This window comes from Chlamydomonas reinhardtii, chromosome 12 (genome assembly GCF_000002595.2).
Source record: "Chlamydomonas reinhardtii strain CC-503 cw92 mt+ chromosome 12, whole genome shotgun sequence".
Lineage (NCBI taxonomy): Eukaryota > Viridiplantae > Chlorophyta > Chlorophyceae > Chlamydomonadales > Chlamydomonadaceae > Chlamydomonas > Chlamydomonas reinhardtii.
Window position 1 is genome coordinate 2,504,303 of NC_057015.1, and position 19,508 is coordinate 2,523,810.

General features: G+C 62.4%; 7 protein-coding genes across 7 annotated transcripts; 4 read left to right on the plus strand and 3 right to left on the minus strand.

The window, feature by feature from the left end:
• The first annotated feature begins 40 nt into the window (after positions 1–40).
• CHLRE_12g506450v5 (uncharacterized protein) lies at positions 41–824 on the plus strand. The gene has a single exon (XM_001690958.2). It carries the CDS (start codon positions 94–96, stop codon positions 403–405), a length of 312 nt encoding a protein of 103 aa, XP_001691010.1. The 5' UTR covers positions 41–93; the 3' UTR covers positions 406–824.
• Positions 825–1,490: 666 nt separating this feature from the next.
• On the plus strand, positions 1,491–7,029 carry CHLRE_12g506400v5 (uncharacterized protein). Its single transcript, XM_043068156.1, has 15 exons — positions 1,491–1,738; positions 2,001–2,101; positions 2,263–2,373; positions 2,500–2,614; positions 2,908–3,067; positions 3,295–3,399; positions 3,634–3,763; positions 3,978–4,046; positions 4,231–4,292; positions 4,553–4,690; positions 4,873–4,999; positions 5,153–5,241; positions 5,428–5,512; positions 5,705–5,856; positions 6,073–7,029. The coding sequence occupies exons 1-15, from the start codon at positions 1,672–1,674 to the stop codon at positions 6,569–6,571; spliced, it is 2,010 nt and encodes a 669-aa protein (XP_042918211.1). The 5' UTR covers positions 1,491–1,671; the 3' UTR covers positions 6,572–7,029.
• A 35-nt stretch (positions 7,030–7,064) lies between these two features.
• Positions 7,065–7,520, minus strand: CHLRE_12g506350v5 (uncharacterized protein). Its single transcript, XM_001690776.2, has one exon. It carries the CDS (start codon positions 7,484–7,486, stop codon positions 7,175–7,177), a length of 312 nt encoding a protein of 103 aa, XP_001690828.1. The 5' UTR covers positions 7,487–7,520; the 3' UTR covers positions 7,065–7,174.
• A 130-nt stretch (positions 7,521–7,650) lies between these two features.
• CHLRE_12g506300v5 (uncharacterized protein) lies at positions 7,651–8,692 on the plus strand. Its single transcript, XM_001690956.2, has one exon. It carries the CDS (start codon positions 7,781–7,783, stop codon positions 8,186–8,188), a length of 408 nt encoding a protein of 135 aa, XP_001691008.2. The 5' UTR covers positions 7,651–7,780; the 3' UTR covers positions 8,189–8,692.
• Positions 8,693–8,694: 2 nt separating this feature from the next.
• Positions 8,695–9,630, minus strand: CHLRE_12g506250v5 (uncharacterized protein). Its single transcript, XM_001690775.2, has one exon. It carries the CDS (start codon positions 9,560–9,562, stop codon positions 9,170–9,172), a length of 393 nt encoding a protein of 130 aa, XP_001690827.1. The 5' UTR covers positions 9,563–9,630; the 3' UTR covers positions 8,695–9,169.
• Positions 9,631–9,830: 200 nt separating this feature from the next.
• On the plus strand, positions 9,831–10,382 carry CHLRE_12g506200v5 (uncharacterized protein). The gene has a single exon (XM_001690955.2). It carries the CDS (start codon positions 9,864–9,866, stop codon positions 10,323–10,325), a length of 462 nt encoding a protein of 153 aa, XP_001691007.1. The 5' UTR covers positions 9,831–9,863; the 3' UTR covers positions 10,326–10,382.
• A 102-nt stretch (positions 10,383–10,484) lies between these two features.
• Positions 10,485–19,390, minus strand: CHLRE_12g506050v5 (uncharacterized protein). Its single transcript, XM_043068155.1, has 18 exons — positions 19,162–19,390; positions 18,618–18,761; positions 18,088–18,235; positions 17,538–17,698; positions 17,215–17,367; positions 16,963–17,034; positions 16,645–16,755; positions 16,294–16,374; positions 15,899–16,051; positions 15,515–15,697; positions 15,174–15,378; positions 14,814–14,923; positions 14,412–14,512; positions 12,146–12,395; positions 11,900–11,983; positions 11,647–11,711; positions 11,383–11,513; positions 10,485–11,153 (listed from the first exon to the last, which is right to left on the minus strand). Exons 1-18 carry the CDS (start codon positions 19,222–19,224, stop codon positions 11,065–11,067), a joined length of 2,304 nt encoding a protein of 767 aa, XP_042918212.1. The 5' UTR covers positions 19,225–19,390; the 3' UTR covers positions 10,485–11,064.
• Between the last annotated feature and the right edge of the window lie 118 nt (positions 19,391–19,508).

Below are 19,508 nucleotides of genomic sequence, written 5' to 3' on the forward strand. Positions count from 1 at the left end.
GCGCAGCTATAAATAGCAAAGCTTGTCTGTGAAAATCACCAGTAAGCAATTCCCCACTTCCTCGTTCGTTCACCTCACCGAACCAAAGTCAACATGTCTGGACGCGGCAAGGGCGGCAAGGGCCTGGGCAAGGGCGGTGCCAAGCGCCACCGCAAGGTGCTTCGCGACAACATCCAGGGCATTACCAAGCCCGCTATCCGCCGTCTGGCTCGCCGTGGCGGTGTGAAGCGTATCAGCGGCCTCATCTACGAGGAGACCCGCACCGTGCTCAAGACCTTCCTGGAGAACGTCATCCGTGACTCGGTCACCTACACCGAGCACGCTCGCCGCAAGACCGTGACCGCCATGGACGTGGTCTACGCGCTCAAGCGCCAGGGCCGCACGCTGTACGGCTTCGGCGGTTAAGCGGCCAGCCCCAGCCGGCACGCTGCGCACACTGTTGCGGTCCCTGTGACCCGCAATATCAAAACAAACTCGGTGTTTCTCAACACCACCCTTTGTTGGTGGATACAGCTTGGGCGGGGGAAGGCTGTGGATATTGATTGTGCACACAGTTTGGGTGGTGTACTTGTTCTCGCGTATGCCTCATTGCACTGCAGAAGGGTGACACGTGGACCCAGGGCGAAGCGCATGTGCATAGGAAGCGGGCATGCGGACAAGGCCCCGCGCTCACACGTGGGGTGCGCGTCGTAGGGCTCCAGACAAACATTAGGTGCTGATCTGGTGGAGGCCAATACCAGTACGGGACAACGCCAACCCTGCCCTGGACCCTGTCCCATTGTGACCAACCGAGTACCATCGTGTCAGTGTAACGTGTGGAAGTCAGGTGGTGAAATCAGCCCAAGAAACAGCATGAATGCTTGTCGCCCAACACCAGCACGTACGGTAAAAATGTCTGCTACTCTGCACACCAAGTTGGTTGGTTTGGGGTGGGGCCTTGGGGGGTCGCCATCGCATTCGTCGATTCCCAGCGCGACAATCCTAGCTAGCGGTTCCGCCGTCCCATCTTCGCTCCGCAGCGCGATCCACTATGTTGGCGGGGCAGGCTGCCCGGTGCATTTGCACGACCAGAGGCTGTCAACAACATTTCGGACTTCCTTCTGGCTGTTTCAATCTAATCTTTCACGGCCCCTTGGATCAGCCTTATCGGTACTGGTACCACTGCCGAATCGTCATTTTCAGTGCGCGTGGGCGCTTAGACCAAGCAGAAGTAATTGGATCGCATATGAGAAGGGGTGTCTTCAAGCACGGCGCGGGGGACAGACTAGGACAGACCGCGTGCCATCAACTGCCACGTCGGGAAAGCCACCCGCTCCTGGCATCAGACTCCTGGATTACCACGTCGCTCATCGAAGGGGTTGCACAGATAGTACTGTTTACGTTTTTCCGGGAGGTGTCGTGGGCCGGCCCGGATGCGGTGCGGCACCAATTATTTGACTTGACACCTCCGGGATAGAAGTCATGCACACTAAACATATGACAACTAAAATATGCCTATTCTGTAGCTGAGGTTGGCCAACCTTGACCTGTAATCGCGTTTCACGTAGTAAGTTTCCCCGCTGTAAACAACATCTGCTATCGACTACAGAGGTTATCACGATACTGTTCTGCATTGGTCGACGACATTAAAAGGGCCGGTCCCGTCGTCTCGCCGTTAGCGTTTTAGTTCAAATGTCGCCGCGAGGAGGCAACTCTACATCGGGCTGCGCTGTACCAAGCTATGAGCACCTCATAATACGTGAGGGTCTCGGGACCGAAAAATGCAAGGGGCCGGGCTCCGCATTGGTGGTGTGCTCTTCCCTACAAGTTCTTGCTCGCCATTAAGCAGCTGAAAATGTTTCGGAGAACAAGTCTTCTGTACTCTGACAAGCATGTGAGGCGGCACGCCGCGTGTGCTCCGACACCCGTGCATGTGGAGCGTGCCCAGCGTGCCTTCGCAACCCCCCCCCCCCCCCCCCCCCCCCCAGTAACCATATGCCCCACCTCTCACCCAACCCCAGCTCCGCCCAACGGCTCCGCCGACGAAGAGGTACTTATCGCGGTCGCGCCGGGCGCATTCCTGCCGCCCGATGCTTTTAAGTCTCTGGCCGCGGAGATACAGGTAACTACTGCGTAGCGCCACAGCAGTACGGTATGGTGGCAGCACTGCAGCAGTACGGGCGCATTAGAAGCAGGAGCAGAACCACATGACGGCGGACGATGGTTGGACGCACGTACGGATGCAAGGATTGTGAGTATGCCGCATGGACGACGTGCCTACAGGCGTGTACGCCGCATCTGCGCACATACGTTGGCATACTTAGCATCGACACGTTGTCGCTGATGCAATTGGTCGTCGACCCGGCTCTGCTCAACACGCCAGCGGCCTTCGAGGTGAGTTGAGGCACTTGCATCAAGGGCGCAAGCCCAGCAGCTACCGTACCTTGCTTGCACCATGCATGGCCACATTTCCAACTCCATACTTGCTCGCTTGCAATAAGAAACATGCGCGGTTCACAGGCATTTGCGCTGGGCATGAAGCAAGGCGATGTGTACGGCATCCTGCTGCAGCAGCTGCTGGATCAGGCGGTGGCGGCTGGCTTCAAGCCGCGCAAGGAGGGGCGCGGCGGGCACGGTGAGGCACGTACGGCATGAGCCCCCGGGGCAGCGGGGCTGCAGGACTGACTGAGAGTAGGCTGGCGGGGGGCTGCAGTCCTGACGACTTGGAGCAGGCATGCGTGTGATTTGCTCAGGCAGGCGGCCTGTGAGGGCACGAGATGGCACCGGGCAAAGCCTTGCCGCGCGTGACTTGCCGCGCGTGACTTGCCCCGCCCAAAATGCCAGCTGTAACCATATGCCGCCTCACCACCTGCCGCCCACTACCATCTCCACCGCCCCTCGCGTCGCGCCCTTCGCCTCTACCCGCAGTGCGTGTGTGCAACCAGCTGCTGTTGGCCCAGTCGGCGGGCGGCATGGGCTTCCCGGAGGCCGCCATGAAGCTGGCAGGTGGCACCGTGCTGCTGGCGTCAACGCCCAACGCCGAGGAGTACCCCAAGCGCCGCGTAGTGAGCCTGGAGACGTGTCCCGGGTGGGTGTAGCGCCAACGTGTGCGACGCTTACTGCGGGCACTGCAGAGTGGCAGGCGTGTGACGGCGCCGCAGGCACCTGCAGCATGGTGTGATTGAAAATGCAGCCGCCAGGGCCTTGACTAGCAGCCGCACAGGGCGGGCAGCACAGACACCCTCCGTCTGCCTCTGCGCCCAAGCAGTCAAACGATCTTTCGTGGACGTCTCATATCCCAACCACACCCCACAGGCCGCTCATGACCATCTCCGGCGAGTTGGACGGTCAGATGCGCTGGCCCTGGCACGTGCCATACATCGCGGAGACAGCTGCCATGGCCACAAAGTTCGGCGAGCGGTGGGTGTGCGGGGCAAGCGGCGGCAGAGCTACCGGGGCAGCTGCAGAGAGCCATGCTTGCCGAATTGGGTGCGGCTCATGTCGTACCACTGCATCTGCACTCCCGGGATCGGGGCTTTGCATAGGATGCACGGGATACATGGGACGGGTCACGGGCAACGCTTCAGCAACGTATCGCACGTGGCTTATTGTGCTGTGTGCCGTGGCGCCCGTGTGTGTGTCTCCCGTGTGCAGCTACGTTGCACGCAACGCGCCCATCCTGGTCCTGCCTAACATCAACCACGGTAGCACCTCCAACGGTATCGCGCGCCCGGTGCGTGGCGACATCACCGCTGGCGTGGCGCCCTACGAGGAATGCATCCAGGTGCGCGCGCGGGACTTGGGGGAGCTGTGAAGGCCGTGCACGTGTGGCGGGAGCCGTCAACTGTTGGCCATGCCTATGTCTGGCGCTTGCGAAACGTAATGTGTGCAACTGTGACTTGTTGTGCTTGTGTAGGTACGGGTGTGTGGGGTGCCAGCGCGTGCTGACTGCTTCGTGCCAATCATGCCTTGTGTTGTTCCGCCGGCATGCCTCGCAGGTGCTGGGCCGCCATATTGGTGCCTTCGTCACCGCGCACATGTCACACTCGGCTGCTGCCCGCACCGAGGTGGGTGGGTGGGTCGGTGGATGTGCGCCAGCTCAATACATGACCGTCATCACCATCGTAACCGCTCCCGGGCATCTCACTGGCGCGGCTCCTCCAAACCTTTGTTTTTTACACCCAATCGGTGGACATAAACGTACCTCCATTACGCACTCCCGATTGCCGTTTTGCACGCCACACAACGCAGGCTGAGACGTTCCTGTTGGAGGCGCTGCGCAAGAGCTACGCGCTCACAGCGCCCTATTGCATGTGAGCGGACGCAGCTGCACTCCCAGTACTTTATTATTAATAGCCAAGGGTTGTGGGCCATACGCTCATTCACAAGTTTCTGGCTGTCCATCACTGGGATATACTGGGGTAGGCAAAGCAGCAAATTGCCCTGGCGCCTGGCGCTCTGAGCCCGTGTTGCTCTGGTACGCTAGCACCGCACCACCACCGCCACCACCACAACCATCATCATCATCATCATCATCATTTGCATCCGTGCAATCTCTGGCATTGTGTCGTAGTGCGCTGGGTCTGGGCGACACCTCGGCGCCCTTCGCTGAGGGTGGTGACGGCCGGCCGCACGCGCACCAGCCCGGCCCGCTGCGTGTCGGCGGCGTGGTGGCAGCTGCGGCGCGCGTTGCCGGCCACGTTGAGAGCACGTGAGTGAAGGAGCGGGAAATGGGAAATGGGGTTTGGGATTGCCGGAAATGGTGAGGCTCTAAGTCTAAGTGTCATTGGACGCGCTCGGGCTTCTACTTCTTGTTGCTGTGAAATGCTCGAGATGCAGTTTTCAGACTGTCGTCAGGACGCTGAGTTGCACCGCGTTTCTTCCCACGTGTAGAGCAATTATGCCGGGTGTGGTGGTGGCGGCGGAGACGCATACTGAGGAACTGCAGCGGCGCGTGCTGGAGTCACTGCCGCCTCCCGCGACGGAGCGCGTCACTGTGGTGGCCACGTGCCACACTGAGGTTGGTACTTGGTTATGGATCCTTTCTGTTGCAGGTGCAGCAGCCCACTAACACCACTTGTGAGCCATATTTGTGCACTGCCATCGGGGCTCCCAGCCCCCCGCAAAGGGCCTGCCTCCCACCTGCCTTATCCCGCCACACTGCCCATCGCAGCTGGGCACCTTCTCTCAGAACCACGCCACCATGACCGAGCTGGGTGACAGCAAGTGGCTGCTGCGGGTGCACGTGATGCTCAACTTCAGGTGTGTATGGGTAGGGGCGGCGGTGTACGGCTTGCGGGGGAGTTGCATGGGGCGTGCTTATTAGTCATTAGCCGGGAAGGCACGTGAGAGACCTCGACAGCTGATATGACTTCATGCACCCCGGCTCCTGAAGTGATCGTCAAAGCACGTTGTGGACTTCCATGGCCACTCGACACTCACATGCAGGTCGTTGGAGAGCTCGCGGCCGCACATGTGCAGCTACGCAGCCGAGCACTGGGTCAAGCTGCTTAGCGCAGAGCGCGTCGCGCAGGTCTGTGGGGGGCGGCATGGGACTGCGGGAGCAATTCGCAATGGATGGAAAGAAGGATGCGGAGCCGGGTGTCGACTCGTGGGTCGACTCCAGGCGCGCGGCGCCAGTAATGACCTCACAGCGTCCATCACACCCACCCATGGGCACATTTAACAGCCACCCACCCACCACCTCCGCGCCCTCTCCCTGCAGGCGCTGGGGCTGCCTGACGCGGCCTCCTACGACACGCCCAAGCCGGTGGAGCTGAACCGCGAGACGCACGACAAGGCACTGGCGGCCGCACCCCAGGCGGTGGTGCAGCGCTACAAGGACCTGGGCCGCCAGATGGTGTTTGAGGACGACCTGTGAGTATGGCTGGACAGCGCGGGGCATGGCGTGGGAGAGTGCAGGGCGCGGGATCATCATCTTGACGTGCTTGCGTGCGCCCTATGCGGACCCGCTGCGTGGATCGCGGCGGACGCTTGGACAAACATGCTACTTCGTTGTTGGGGACCAACCATCCCCCATATACGGTATGCCCCGCATGCCTGGTTGCGTCGTGTGTGTTCGCCGCCACACAGGGACGTGCTGGAGCAGGACGGCGTGAGCACCGCCGACACCGACGGGCGGCTGGATGCCGTGGAGCGCGTCTTCCGCGAGATGCACATCGCCTACCGCCACCCGCACCCCGCCACCGACGGCGAGGCGGCGCCGCCCGGCGGCTCGCCGGCCCGCCCTGCCTACCCGCCCGCTGCCATGCTGGTGACGGGCTCGTTCTCGGGGAGCATAGCCTCGCCGCAGGCAGTGCAGAACGCGGCGGCGGCGGTGGCGGCAGCCGCCACGCCCAAGCACGCGGGCACGCCGGGCGGGCTGGACATGGTGCGTGTGGGCAGCCCGTTCGTAGTGCTGCCCGCAGGCCCGGTGAGCGGCAAGAGCAGCGGCAGCTCGGGCGGAACGGCCTGTGGCTTCGGCGGCAGTGGTAGCCTGGAGGGGTCGTTCTGTGCCAAGGTGCTGTCTCTGCCGCTCGTGATGGAGTGGATTTGGCTGGATTGCTTGCGTGAGACAGACACGGCGTGGTGAGAAGGGAGTTGACATTGCTTGCTGTTGCGTGGACGACTGGGTTTTGGACTGGGTGTGCCTGGGCAGGCTAGGTTGTCAGATGGCGCGCATCTTCACGCGCCCATGTGCGTGTAAGGCGCGCCGTGCACACCGACATTCTGTGGTTGCGATATCTTGCATAAACCGTGTCCTCGTGTGGGCTTTTGGTTTTTACGTCTTCCGTTTACGGTGTGCAAAGCGTGCGGCCGTGCCCGAATAGGTGTGCACTATGAGACGCACGGTCGCACCCTGTGGGATTTTGCGAAACGACACCGTCGCGACTGGGCTGCATCACACATGTCCCCACGTTACCCCATGCCCGGCTGTTGTTCGCGAGCTACGAGGCTTCTGCTATGCGCGTGTACGCGGGGAGGGCCCGAGGCGGTGGGAGTCTTGCGACTTGGGCGCCCCTCCACCCTCCACTGTAAGTGCATGTCAACACCCAACCCGCGTGTGCCCCCCCCTCTCCCGCCCAAGCTGTATCCACCAACGAAGGGTGGTGTTGAGAAACACCGAGTTTGTTTTGATATTGCGGGTCACAGGGACCGCAACAGTGTGCGCAGCGTGCCGGCTGGGGCTGGCCGCTTAACCGCCGAAGCCGTACAGCGTGCGGCCCTGGCGCTTGAGCGCGTAGACCACGTCCATGGCGGTCACGGTCTTGCGGCGAGCGTGCTCGGTGTAGGTGACCGAGTCACGGATGACGTTCTCCAGGAAGGTCTTGAGCACGGTGCGGGTCTCCTCGTAGATGAGGCCGCTGATACGTTTCACACCGCCACGGCGAGCCAGACGGCGGATAGCGGGCTTGGTAATGCCCTGGATGTTGTCGCGAAGCACCTTGCGGTGGCGCTTGGCACCGCCCTTGCCCAGGCCCTTGCCGCCCTTGCCGCGTCCAGACATGTTGACTTCGGTTCGGTGAGGTGAACGAAAGAGGTAGTAGGGAATAGAGTGCTGGTAATTTTTCACAGACAAGCTTTGCTATTTATAGCTGCGCGCGGGCGAGAGGGCGGGGCGCCAACGGGCTTTTTGCCGATCGTTCTCAGCCTCGCCTGTGCCAGGTTTGACCACTGGCGGTTGCAGTCAAACAACCGCCCACGATTTGCCCTCTTATAGCCAAACGGCAACCAGGTTATAGACAGCCAAACATTTTTGCATACCTCTTCTATTTCTAGTCTTCCCAATCACCTGTCCAAGATGGCCCGCACCAAGCAGACTGCCCGCAAGTCAACCGGTGGCAAGGCGCCCCGCAAGCAGCTGGCCACCAAGGCCGCTCGTAAGACCCCCGCCACCGGCGGTGTGAAGAAGCCTCACCGCTACCGCCCCGGTACCGTGGCGCTGCGTGAGATTCGCAAGTACCAGAAGTCGACTGAGCTGCTGATCCGCAAGCTGCCGTTCCAGCGCCTGGTGCGTGAGATTGCCCAGGACTTCAAGACCGACCTGCGCTTCCAGAGCCAGGCCGTGCTGGCGCTGCAGGAGGCTGCTGAGGCTTACCTGGTGGGCCTTTTCGAGGATACCAACCTGTGCGCCATCCACGCCAAGCGTGTGACCATCATGCCCAAGGACATCCAGCTGGCCCGCCGCATCCGTGGCGAGCGCGCTTAAGCGCCGCGCTGGCTGCTGTTGCCTAGGCGCCCAGGCGTGTGCCCTCTCGGGTGCGCGCCTACAATCAAACTCGGTGTTTCTCAACACCACTCTTTTGACTCGGCTAAATTTGGCGGGGCTAGGGTCTGCCGAGGTCGGTGTGGGACCATATTAGCAGTAGGGATGCAGAGCCTTTCATTGGCGCCTGGACAGATGACTTCATGGGGGAGGGGGGGCTTCCTTTGCAAGGTTGACAGAGCACAGCAGCACGACGGGCGGGAACTGGGGTGACCATGCCAAGAGTCTCCCGCCACGATGCGAAGTGGAAGGCCTTTCCACCACGGAAGGCACCTCTTGGAAGGCCCCATCCATGTCTATCGGCGGCCAGTCAGCAACCCATGAGGTTGGGTCGGGTAGTACAACACCTGACTGACAAGCTTACTGCAGGGAGGGGGGCAAGCTAGCCAGGACATAAGCGTGTGCACGTGTTTCTATGGTCGTGTGTGCAAAAAGCTGGTCTTGGTACGGAATTAAGGGATTCTGTCGCCCGTCAATCTAGCACGCCGACCGGCCGCTAGTCGGCCGCTGTCACGCCACCTCCACGTACCGGTCCCACGTTGCCGCTATGCCCCCGCCTGTGCTGCTGTGCCCCACTCCGTTATATGGTGCTGTCTGGCAAGCAAGGGAACATGGGCAGGGAGCTTCAAGCCGTGGGGCAGAGTGAAGGACGTAATCGAAACTTGAATCGAAATCGCAGGGGGGGAACCGGGAACAGAGTGGTTGCAACGGTCTCTTCCCACAGGCGGAAGTCCATGCTGATGCACCAAAGTGGGAAAGGCAAACGACGTGGAAGGCATATGGAACCCACTTCAAAGGCCCTGTGGGCCCTGACCCCATGCTCCAAGCAGCCAGCCCAAGCCCCGGTGCCGCAGTGAAAGGTGGTGTTGAGAAACACCGAGTTTTTTTTGGTAGTCTTGAGGTATACAATAGAGCAGGAGTGCTTTAGGCGGCCTCCTCGCTGCCCTTGCCGCCCTTGGTCTTCTTGGGCAGCAGCACAGCGTGGATGTTGGGCAGCACACCGCCCGAGGCGATGGTCACCTCGCCCAGCAGCTTGCCCAGCTCCTCATCGTTGCGGATGGCCAGCTGGATGTGGCGGGGCACGATGCGGTTCTTCTTGTTGTCGCGGGCAGCGTTGCCCGCCAGCTCCAGCACCTCAGCGGTCAGGTACTCCAGCACGGCAGCCAGGTACACGGGCGCGCCGGCACCGATGCGCTCGGCGTACTTGCCCTTCTTCAGGTAGCGCGCAATGCGGCCCACAGGGAACTGCAGGCCGGCCTTGGCGCTGCGGCTCACGGCCTTCTTGCCAGAGGTCTTGCCCTTGCCGCGACCAGCCATTGTGAAGTGTTGAGCAGAAAGAGGTAAATGGACAGGTGTATAGGGGTTGAGAGCGTGTTGGAAATACCCAGAAAGAGCTGTGTAATATATAGGGCGCAGGGAGCGTGACGGTCGCGAGACGGCTCACCCTGGCCAAAAGTCAACGCCTTGGTCGGTTGGGTCAAACAACCGCTCGCCTCGCCTTGGCCACCGCGCTCGTCCTCGCTGCCCCCGCCCCCTATTAAATAGCGCGCACTTGCCCGGGCATAATAATTCAGTACTCTTTTACGTTTACCACCTATTTCAACAACTCATTCACAAAATGGCTCCCAAGAAGGACGAGAAGCCCGCGACTCAGGAGGCTGCCGCTGAGGCCCCTGCCAAGGCCGAGGCCAAGCCCAAGGCCGAGAAGGCCGCCAAGAAGGCCAAGAAGGAGCCCTCCAAGAAGGCTGCCAAGGAGCCCAAGGGCGATGGCGAGAAGAAGGACAAGAAGAAGAAGAAGAGCGCCGTGGAGACCTACAAGCTGTACATCTACAAGGTGCTCAAGCAGGTGCACCCCGACACTGGCATCAGCAGCAAGGCCATGTCCATCATGAACAGCTTCATCAACGACATCTTTGAGAAGGTGGCCACCGAGGCCTCCAAGCTGAGCCGCTACAACAAGAAGCCCACCGTGACCTCCCGCGAGATCCAGACCGCTGTGCGCCTGGTGCTGCCCGGCGAGCTGGCCAAGCACGCGGTGTCGGAGGGCACCAAGGCCGTGACCAAGTTCACCTCGGGCTAAACGCCCTGCCTGGTCACCCCTAGCCTGCATGCACGCTGGCTTTCTCCTTTCTCCAAACTCGGTGTTTCTCAACACCACCACTTAACCGGGGGGCAGGGGGTGGGTGGGGACACTCTGGGGGCACTGGGCTAGGAGGGGGCGTTGCAACACAAGGGTAGCATGTCCTTTCACTTCAGCAGCATGGCTTGGGAGTATTCGTCCTCTGAGCAGGGCACCAGCCGGGTGTTCGGTTGCTCCTGACAGACCCTGGCTGATGCCCTAGTCGAGCTTGCACCTGTGCTTAGTGACCACTACCTAGTAGTGCAGTGGGCCGTGGCTGACAGGCCAGCCAGCCGCACTGCGCGAGTGCTGGCGGCGACACATTGTCCACTCCCATCTCATCGTCGCAGATGCCAGTCATGCCACCCCCTCTGTGAGTGCGCAACTCCTGTGCTTATATCGTGTGCGCCGTACGGTAATCTGGGATGGATAATGGATGCCGTTGCTGCCCTCTTGCTTACACGGTGTTCCACGGTAAGCGCAACGTCTGCCCACCACAGATGGCACGCAGCCATGCGAGCGGCCATGCAATGCAGCCATGCGCAAATCTGCTGCATGGGCAGGATGGCATGCGTGCACTACCACTCGTGGCGACTCTCACGGAGCTCCTCCTCACTCGTCTGCATCACAACAACGAACAACGGTGTACGCCCTTGACCTGCCCCACTATTCCACCACTCCACCACTCGCACCGCCTAGCTCATCCGTCCATTCGTCTCCGCAACCGCTGGTGGTACAGGTCGCGCCCTCCGCCGTAGCCGTCGTCATAGCCGTCATCGTCGTCGTCATCTGCGGCGGCAGCAGGTACACGTGAGCAGAAGGGGCCGTGTCAACATCCATTGCGTAATTGCGGTTGCTACCTGCCCATGGTCAGGTGCCGCGCGGCTGACAGCTGCTGCGCCGCTCCTGCCGTGACAGCAGTGGCTCACAGCGCAAGACCACAGCGTCGTGTGCCCCAGCTGTCAGCAACGCACACAACAGAGGCAGCGGCCGTTACAAGTAGGTGAGCGCGACTCACTTGCGTAACGCCGCTTCAAGTACTCGTCCATGGGGCCCGGGCCGGGCCCATCGCCGTAGGGCGGCGGCGGGTAGCCGTCGCGGCCTGGCGAGCCGTACCCATAGCCGTACGGCGGGCCGCCGGGTTCCGACCTGTGGGCACGCCGCAACGGTGGCGAACACGTTCATTGGACTGAGGCCTCTACCCACGGACTTTACCCAATCCACAGCATGTTCACCAACGTAGCAGAAGAACACGCACGACGGCGCATGCAGGCGCTCGCACCTGCCGCCGTAGGGTTCTTGCTCCCCCTGCGCCAGCGTCTTGCCAGACTCCAAGTCCAAGCACGCCTGCAGGCGCATGGAAACCATGGACGCACAGTTTCAAGCCCCGCTCAACCTAGCAAGCCCAGCCCGTGCCCCGCATTGTCTTACATACCGTCTTACATGCCGTCTTACATACTGTCTCACTACTAGCTCAATCGCTCACCAAGCCCGCCACCACGATCCCCCACCCGCCGACCCACAGCCCGGCGCACCTGCATCACCGCTGCGGGCGCCAGGTCCAGCGCCAGCAGCACATCCAGCACCTGGTCCACGTCCGGCACAATGCCCTCCACCATCTGTGTGCGGCAAGAGCACAGCACAGCACAGCACAGCACGGGGGCAGACCACCATGGTTGAGCGATAGAGCAGCGCGAACGTGAAGGCAGAGACGAGGGGCGCGTCGACGCGCGTGGCCAGCGGCTGCTCAGGACTCCAGGGGCCGCCACTGCACGACCCACCTCGGGTGGTGGTAGGGACTTATTGAACAGGTAAACCTGCGGCGCCACGTCTCGCAACTGCGGCTCGGAGGGAGCGCCGCCAGCGCCGGCGCTGCTGGTGTACTCCGAGGGCGGGCGGATGTTGGCGCCGGGGCCGCCGGCCACGCCGCCGCGGCCGCTGGTGGCGGGCGCAGACACGTCGCCGGGTCCGGCGGGCAGGCTGAGGATGCGGCGTAGCTCTTGGGGTGCGCGCAGCAAGTTGTAGTCCCGCCTGCAGTAAGGTGGGGAAGGGAGGCAGGGTGCAGGACTTGCAGAGGTCAGTAGACAAATCTTTCTGCTCTTAACGGGCTGCGGACGACAGCGTGAGCGCGCAACTCGTGCCAAGCGCCCCAAATTGCCACACACACACACACACACACACACACACACGCACACACACAGAGAGTGCAACCCCCTCTTTAACCAGGAGGGCTTTGACCTATTTTCTTCATTCCTCAGAAAGCTCCGCGAACTCCGCCTCAAGTCTGGAGGGCCTGAAGGGCTGGGCCACATGCTTATGTGGATGTCGGGAATGGAGGCGCTACTGGACAGCCTGTTCATCGGCGCTGACGTCGAACTCAACCAGCACGGCTTGGACGAGGACAAGCTGGACAATGCGATTGCCCTCGTGCAGCGCCAGGTGCGCGGCCTGCGAGCCGAGCACACGGCCCGCGCCCGCGCGGCACGCAAACACAGCTTGCTGCTGGATCAGCTTTCGGGCACCGTGCAGCAACTGACACAGCAGCTGAACGCATTCGCGGTCGCGACAGCGGCCGTGCTGGAGGTGGAGACTGGCGGAGGGAAGGGCCTGGCCCCCAGTGCCGCATCGTCCGCAGCGGCGGCTGCAAGCCGCCTGGCGCCCCCGCCGGGCGGGCCCAAAGCCGCCGCTGCCCCACACGCTGCGCCTGCGGCAGGAGAGGCCGCGAGGCCGAACCCGCCGCAGCCGCAAGCGTGCACACACCTGCCGCCGCCGCCACGGGCGATGGCGGCCAACAAAATACTGCTTCGTGGCGCAAGCAGCGAGCAGGCGGAGGCGATGGCGCGCGGCGACTTCTCTGCTCTGGGCCTGGGAGAGGGCTCGATGGGCATGTATGAACGTCGGTGGCGGGCTAGCAACGCGGGTCGCGTTTGGAATGTGGAGGTAGTGGTGACCAGGGATCAGCGGGCGGCCTTCATCAGGGCTGCGGCGCAGATTAAACACACCGCAGGCGTGACGGTGGCCCCCTTCCTGACGCCGGAGGGGCGGGCAGCTAGGCGCGCGCGGCAAGCCCAGTTCGACAGCCTGGTGGAACGGGGTCTGCAGCCGTACTGGCGGGGCACGGACATCGTGACTGAGGAGGGGGACCGGCGCTGCGTACACCCCGTGCAGTAATGCACATGGCGGATAACTGAGAGGGGCGCGCATTGTGTGTGTGTTTAAGTCCAGCGGAAGTTAGGCTTGTTGTGAATGCAGGGCTAGGACACAGACGGTTTTGGTTATTGATCCTCTCTCTCACTTTGTGGCTGCCCTTAGGCATATCCTGCCCCGTGGGGAAGGGAAGGTAGCTAGTGCCGGCGGGGTGCTTGTTTTGCGGTTGCTGCGGCCACGTGCCGGACTTGGACGGTACATGACTTTTTGCTAGGCGAACAAACAATGCATAGTGGCCAGCTGCCGGCTCGCAGCAGTGTTGATATAGACGGAGGTGCGGCTTCTAGGGCCAAACCGACGTCTCACAATATAGACAGAGGTGCGGCTCTTAGGGCCAAATCAGTGTCTAACCACAATAGATGGAGGTGCGGCTCCTGTGGCCAAACTGACGTCTAACGCTACGCGTAGGCTTGGGAGACATGTACTGCCAGACCAATGCGCGACAAACAAGGTGCTAATGCGCCCCTGGCACTAGCAACTACGGGTTGTCCGGATACACGATCACGTGATCTGATAAACAACTGTAAACCGTTGTCACACACACACACACACACACACACACACACACACGCATACACACACACACGCATACACACACACACACACACACACACGCATACACACACACACACGCATACACACACACGCATATACACACACACACACACAGCTGCTTCGTGGGGCGGGCTTCGTTTTGTTGTTTTTTTCCAACACACGCATACACACACACACACACACACACACACACACACACACACACACACACACACACACACACACACACACACACACACACACACATGCCTGCTCCGTCACATACCAGCGGCCACCCGGACTTGCCTGACCAGGGGCAGCGCTGCCCGCAGCTGCTCCACCTCCTCCCCTCGTAGCGCCGCCACCGCCTGCCGCTCCACCTCGAGCACCGCCGCCAGGTCGCCCGCCTGCAAGACGCCAGGGGGTAGGGCGTTATACGCCCAAGCCCAAGCCCAACAAATAGGTCCCATCAGCAACAGAAAGCCCACGCCAGCACGGAAACGAGACGAGCACGCCGGGGGCGGGGGGCAGCCGTTCAAGTACGACGGAGCGGTAACATCGTAAGAAGGGCCACAACAACGACACGCGCATCTTGGGTCCCACCCCACGGCCCCACCCGCAGCTGCTGCACATCCTATTCCTGCAAGCAGCCACCAACACCTTCATCCACACCAACACCAGCACATCGCCGTGCAGTCACACACGCACCATGCCCTCAAACGCCAGGTAGCGCTGCCACAGCATGACGCTGCGTGCGTTGACCTCGTCCGCCAGCACTCGCGCCAGCAGCGCGCGCGCGTTGTCCAGATCACCCAGCCCTGCGCGCGCCACAATGCGTGCCGTACCAGGCTCACGTGATGAAGGCAACATCAGTGGGAACCACAGCAAAGAGCAGGCGACGCCTGGCTTTGCGGCCATGGCGCGTCCATTCCTACCACAGCGCCAAGCCACCCCTATCCTCTTCTCGGAACCGCGGGGATTAATCTGAACATGTTTTATGACCGCGTGGTCTTACAGATACAGGCCGGCCCACACTCGTTCGCCGCCCCCGCTTCCGCTCCCGCCCACCTGTGAGCATGTCGAGGTATGCGAGCACGAACTGCGGCTCCCGGAACAGCCGCGGGTCCTCCAGCCCCTTTTCGAAGATGTTGCGCGCCGCGCCCGCGTCCCGCCCCCGCCGCCACTCCAGCATTGCAGCGTCCGCGTACAGCCGCCAGCAGCTGTACTCGCCCGCCGCCAGGCCCTGCTGCCACTTGCGCGCGCGCAGGAACATCTGCGGGACAGCAGAGCAACAACAGCACGTTCGTCCATCGGCCAGTCGCACGGCACAGCTTTGCAGCAGATTCCGGTCCCGATTCCGTCCAATCCTGCCGCGACAACCCCTTCTGCTCCGCGGCGCACACACTCGCCTTGCGGCTGTGGTACTCGTTCTCCACTCGCCGCAGCAGCAGCATGTACTGGCTCCACACCAGCTCGCCCTGCTCCGGCGTCATGGGCAGCAGCGGCCCCGCCTCCGCCGCCGGCAGCGTGCCGCGCGTCACGGCCTGCTGCTGCTCCAAGTTCTGGGCCAGGCCCTCAAAAATCGCCACCGCCTGACGGGGTGCGGGTGGCGGGGGATAAATGTACGGTGCATGCGAGTAATGTACGTGTTTGTTTATCTTACGCGCTGGTCACTGTGTCACGGTGTGTATAGGCAAAGCCCCTGCTGCCCTGCCCCCTGCCCTGCTGCACCCTGCTGCACCCTGCTGCGCCCTGCTGTGCTGCACCCCGCTCCTGTGTGCCGTGCCGCGCACCTGCTGTGGGTTGCCGGTGCGCTCGTGCAAGTCCGCCGCCAGCAGGCGCAGCTGCAGGCACTGCGGCAGCGCCACCTGCGCCTTGGACAGCGTGGCGGCGGCGGCGTCCGCCCGCCCGCAGCTGGCGTGCCAGTCCGCATAGTCCAGCCAGACCTGGTTGGCGGAGAGGAAGGAGAGGAAGGCACCAGGGAGGTGGAGGTGGAGGTGGAGGAGCGCACCGTTAGGACATGTAATGGTAGGCCGGACTAGGGCCTGGTAAGGATGCCTTCTGGTCCCTGACGGCGCGGAACAGCGGGTCAGGCCACCCAACCTGCCGCTTGGCCTCCCTGGTTCCATGGCTCCCCCAACCCCACCCCACCCGCCCCATCACACACAAGTGGCAGATGCGCACTGACCTCGGGGAAGTGCAGGAAGCAGATGAGGGCCTGGTCGAAAGCCAGGCTCACGCGCTGCTGCAGCGTGGCCGCGTCCAGACCCTGCAGGCACCACGCGAGAGGTGGCGGCCGTCCGTGCAAGATGGACAGGCTAGTTTAGGAGTCAGCGGCGTCCAGGCATGACTAGTTAGACGCAGGGCTGGGAGGACGGCGACGCTAGGGTGGTGGTGTTCGATGCGGTGCGGTGCGAAGTCTTGGATGGCGGGCCTATGGCCGGCACGCCCACACGAGCCGCTGGCGCCTTGCGCCCTCACAGCGGGCACCGCGTCGCCTCGGCGCCGCGCCCAAGACGCCCACGGCTTAGCGCCCTACCTGCGGGTTGCTGCGCTCGTAGGTGAGGTAGTCGCGCCACAGCGCCGCCTGCGTGTCCTGCAGCAGCCCGCCCTTGCCCAGCGGCAGCGGCCACAGCGCCAGGCTCAGGTGCTGCAGGGGGTGGAGGTTGCGGGTGTGGGTGTGGGTGTGCAGGAGTCAGCACGGTGGGTAGGTAGGTAGGTACGGGGAGCAGGTGAAGGGATAGGGCCGGGGACCGGGCGCGTAAGCCGTCGTTGGTTATGCGCCGCCAGCCCCTTCACCCGCGTCCTCTTACTGCAAATCGCGTTCACAGACCCCCGCAGCCGTACTTTGCCTTGCCTGTGTGCGCTTCCGCCGCTCCCTGTACACCGCCTTGGCTGCCTGGTACTTGGGCATCCACTCGTCCAGCACCTGCACGTGCAGGCAGCAGGCGGCGCACAGCCAGTCAGCGCGGCCACAGTGCCCTCCTGCTGCACCCACACAGTCACCAGCAACTCCCCCTGTCCAGCGACTCCTCCAGGTACCGCGCACATGCGAACCTCTTCCCTCCATGTCCAAATGGCCGGCACCCCGCCCCGCCCCGCCCCGCACCTTCTTGGCGAACTGCTTGTTGGGCCCCTCGTTTTCAAAACGCTGGTAGTCGCGCCACAGGCCGTCCAGGTGGCTGTGCGGCACACACACCGCCGCCTGGTACACCTTGCGCACCGCCGCCAGCCGCGCCTGGTCCTCCTGGCCCGCCATGGCCTACGCGGAGGAAAGACAGGAGCAAGCACGCAACCGACAACACGTGACCTAACGCCAGGACAATGCAATATTAACATGTCCGGTGTCCGGTAGTCCTGGCAGGCCGTCAACACCGCCACCACCACCACCGCCAGGTCACCACGCCACAAAAGCAGCACCGCGCGACTTGCCTGCGGGAAGAGCGCCGCGAACTCGGGGGTGCCCGGCTTGGCGCCCTGCAGGTGCGTGATGCAGTCCTGCCAGAAGGGGCCGCTGTTGATGTCCTGCCCCGTCACCTCCAGAGTGAAGTTGAGCGCGTTGCGCACCTCCACCGCGCCCTCAGGGCCCTTGCCTGCCGCACGGAGCAAACACACACGCGACAAACACAGTGTTTGAAGCCGTGCTTTCGGGACACGCACATGGGGCTGCATGCACCACGTCACGAGCCGACGCCACGATCGGCCCCCGCAGCCCCACGCTGCGCCATCCATGCGAAGTGCTGCAGCGCCCCAACTTGGATCTGGTCCCGACTGCTGCACCCCTGCCCTGCGGCTTAACGCCTCATGTTCCTCTTCAGGATGATAAAGGCAAGCCCCCCTCGTCCCGCATGGTGTAGAGTTTGACAGTTGTGCACCACTGCGCCCCCTCTCCGTTGTCGTCTGCCTAGTTGTGCCCGGCGCCCCCCATCCCCACACATCTATACATCCATACAAAGCGTCCCCCCCCGTAGCGCGCCCTCACTCTTGTTGGAGCGGCGGATGAACTTGATGTACAGCGCCCACAGCTCCAGCGAGGGCACCTGCATGAGGCAGCGCTGGAAGATGGCCTTTAGGCCGGACATGTTGCCGCCGCCTAGCTCCAGCTCCGCGTACTTGCACCACACGTCCGCCTGCGGCAGTGCCGGGCAGGTGGGACGAGGGCAGGCGGCGACGGTGATGGTGGTGGTGGTGATGGTAATGAAAGGGAACTCATGGAGATGAACAGGTATTGGTGACGAGGCCATGCGCCCGCAGGTGACGACAGCGCCCCCAGGCGCGACGCCGCCTCGTCTCCCGCGCCCAGTCGTGCGTTGCCTGTCACACCAGATACGCTCGCAACCCCGCCTACAACGCTCCAAGCCTAAAACCCCCGCGTAACAACGCCTCGACGCACAGCGCGCGCCAGCGCGCGCCTCTTCGCGTACCCCCCGCCGCCTCCCGCCCAGTGCGCTTCACTGCCCCGCCCCTCCGCCCTTGCATCCTCGCGCTGTGTGCCTCATTGCGCCAACGCACCTTGGTGGGAAAGGCGGAAACTACCTCCTCATAGATGGCCCGGGACTCCTCCGTCAGGGGCATGCTTTTGAGCTCGTCCCACGCTTGGTCCCAAGCCGCCACATCGTACTTGTCCTCCGCATTCTTGGCCTTAAGGTTCCGGACCTGTCCCGTTCAGAGTTGTTAGCGGCATCAGGTACCATACTTTGCGGCTCGTCACGTTGTGCAGGCATGCCGTGAGCGGGCAGAATCCCGAGCCAGGCAGCTGCGCCTCAGGCAATGCAAGGCACCCAGCCCGCCAAGCGCAGCGTGCTTTCAGCTCCAAAACGCTGTGGGTCTACTGACGTCCTGTGCTGATAACTGCATCCCAGTGCTGCAGCACCCCCTCCTGCCATGTAATGGCGTACATCCAGCTAACGTCGGGCAACCACTGCACGGGACCACACCGAAAGTGGCTGCAGCTCCGACGGTACCGCAGCGCCCACGCGGGCACGCCGCCCAGTTCAGGTGTGCCATCCCCGCCTTGCCCCCTTCACTTTCACTGCATCACCTTGGCCTCACATACCTTCCCTAGTAGCTGCACTGGCGTAATTCTGTCTCCTCGATTCCCGCGCCGGTCGCGATCCATCCTGTCTCTGTCCCGGTCCATGACTAGCTCGTCTTACAGATTACAAAGCAATATGTGTAAGCAGACTGGAGCCTAACTCATTTTGGCGCATGCGGATGCCGCCTTCTTAAGGGGGCTGCAAACTGCGCCTTTGCGCCACAGTACAAACTGAGATAGTGCACATGTAATTATGCCTAACGATCTAGCTCTCAAGATTTAGAAAATGCGTGAGCGCCCGGGATGAGGACGCCGGATGCAAAGTTTCCTCTTCACCTCGTGACTTTCTCTGAATTGCTCGCAGCCTT